The sequence below is a fragment of the Merops nubicus genome, unplaced genomic scaffold, assembly GCF_000691845.1.
Source record: "Merops nubicus isolate BGI_N331 unplaced genomic scaffold, ASM69184v1 scaffold18628, whole genome shotgun sequence".
Lineage (NCBI taxonomy): Eukaryota > Metazoa > Chordata > Aves > Coraciiformes > Meropidae > Merops > Merops nubicus.
Genome location: NW_008625309.1, coordinates 1 through 1,474, shown reverse-complemented (window position 1 = coordinate 1,474; position 1,474 = coordinate 1). Strand labels below are relative to the sequence as shown.

The window sequence follows — 1,474 nt, the reverse complement described above, 5'->3', positions numbered from 1 at the left end:
CTCCGCGGTGGCTCTCCTGCCCCCCCCCCAAGCCCCCTGCCCCCACTGGGCTGGCTCCTGAGCAGCCCCCAAAGCTGCTGCAGCCCCAGTATCAGCCCCTCTGCTTTCCTCTGCCCTCTCCTCTCTCACTGTCCTTCCATGGCACTGCGCCCCACCATGCAGTACTGGCAACCTCTGCCCATGGGGGTGACCCCCCCACAGCTCCTGCCCAGCCAGGGCAAACCTGGATTTGGGAATTCCTGGTAATGCCTCTGCTCTGCCCTCGCTGGGGGAAGGGGCTGGGTTTGGAGAAGTGTCCTCACAGCTGGGGGATGAGGATGTGTGCCCGTGGGGGCTGGCACTGAGCTGGGGAGGGTTACAGACCCCACTGTGAGCGCAAGTGGCACCTCCAGCACTGTGGGGTACCAGAGATCCACAGGGTGCAAGGGGGGTCAGGATGTCCTGTGTCCCTGCAGAGCACAGGGTGGCTGAGGGGGGCATGCTGGGCACCCCTCCATCACACCAGCACCAGTGCCTCGGGATGCGAGAGGAGCAGGACCCCCAAAAAGGCCCTTGGCTCACTCTCTGCTCCTGCACAGTGCCTGCCCTGACTTCTGGGACCCTGTCCCCTCCTGTGGGCACAGGATCTTGCTGGAGCCCAGCGCAGAGTCCTGGGGCTCGCTGGTGCCACCTCAGCCGTGGCAGGGTGGTCACCCCTGCAGGAAGCTTCTCCCCCAGAGGAGCCTGTCCTGCGAGCACAGCACCCGGTGCCCAGCCCCAGCGGCAGGGACAGGATCTGTGGAGCCCTGCCAGCCCCTCCCCCTGCACGTGTGGGGTGTGCTGGTTCCTGCTGGCTGGTGTCCGTGTGTCCCCCTGCTCTCAGGAGCATCTCTGCAGGCTCTGTGCCACCCCTTGGCTGCCCAGAGCAGCCGCTCTGTCCCCAGGCAGAGCAGGGTCCCCAGGCAGCACAGGGGCTCACCAGGGACCCCCTTCCCTCCCGCAGCCCAAGCCAAGCTTCGAGCAGAGCAAGAAGGAGGTGCAGCGAGCAGCCCCCCCCGCCGAGGGGGTCCCACAGAGTCGGCAGGAGCAGGAGGCAGAAGGGGTAGGGTGCCAGGATCAGCGGGTGCCCCTCCAGCGGGCTGCCCCTGCCTGCCAGGGTACCCAGCGTCTTGCTGGGACCCTGCCCCGTGTCCCCAGGGGGTCAGGCTGGTGTTTTTGTTTGCTCCGCAGTGGGCATCGTGCCCCCCAGGACCAAGTCTCCAGCAGAGGAGGACATGGTGCCCACGGCTGGCGTGCCAAGGAGGAGCACTGGTGGCATGGCCAACGGGCTCAGCTCTCGGGTAGGGCTTGTCTTAGAATCCTTGAATCCTTTTGGTTGGGAGAGACCTTTCAGATCAAGTCCAGCCACTACCCATCCCTGCCAGGTCCCCACTGCCCCGTGTCCCTCACCCCACCTCTCCACGGCTTGGAAACCCCCCCACGGGGGGGGACACAA

The 1,474-nt window shown here is 66.3% G+C and overlaps 1 protein-coding gene across 1 annotated transcript in view; it reads left to right on the top strand.

The window, feature by feature from the left end:
* PLEKHA6 (pleckstrin homology domain containing, family A member 6) overlaps nt 1–1,319 on the top strand; it is a gene marked incomplete at both ends in the record, with an annotated part of 9,473 nt that extends 8,154 nt beyond the window's left edge. Inside the window, 2 exons of the mRNA XM_008945644.1 lie at nt 983–1,081; nt 1,185–1,319. Of these exons, the coding sequence (XP_008943892.1) occupies nt 983–1,081; nt 1,185–1,319 (234 nt within the window). The remainder of the gene's footprint in view (nt 1–982; nt 1,082–1,184) is intronic.
* Between the last annotated feature and the right edge of the window lie 155 nt (nt 1,320–1,474).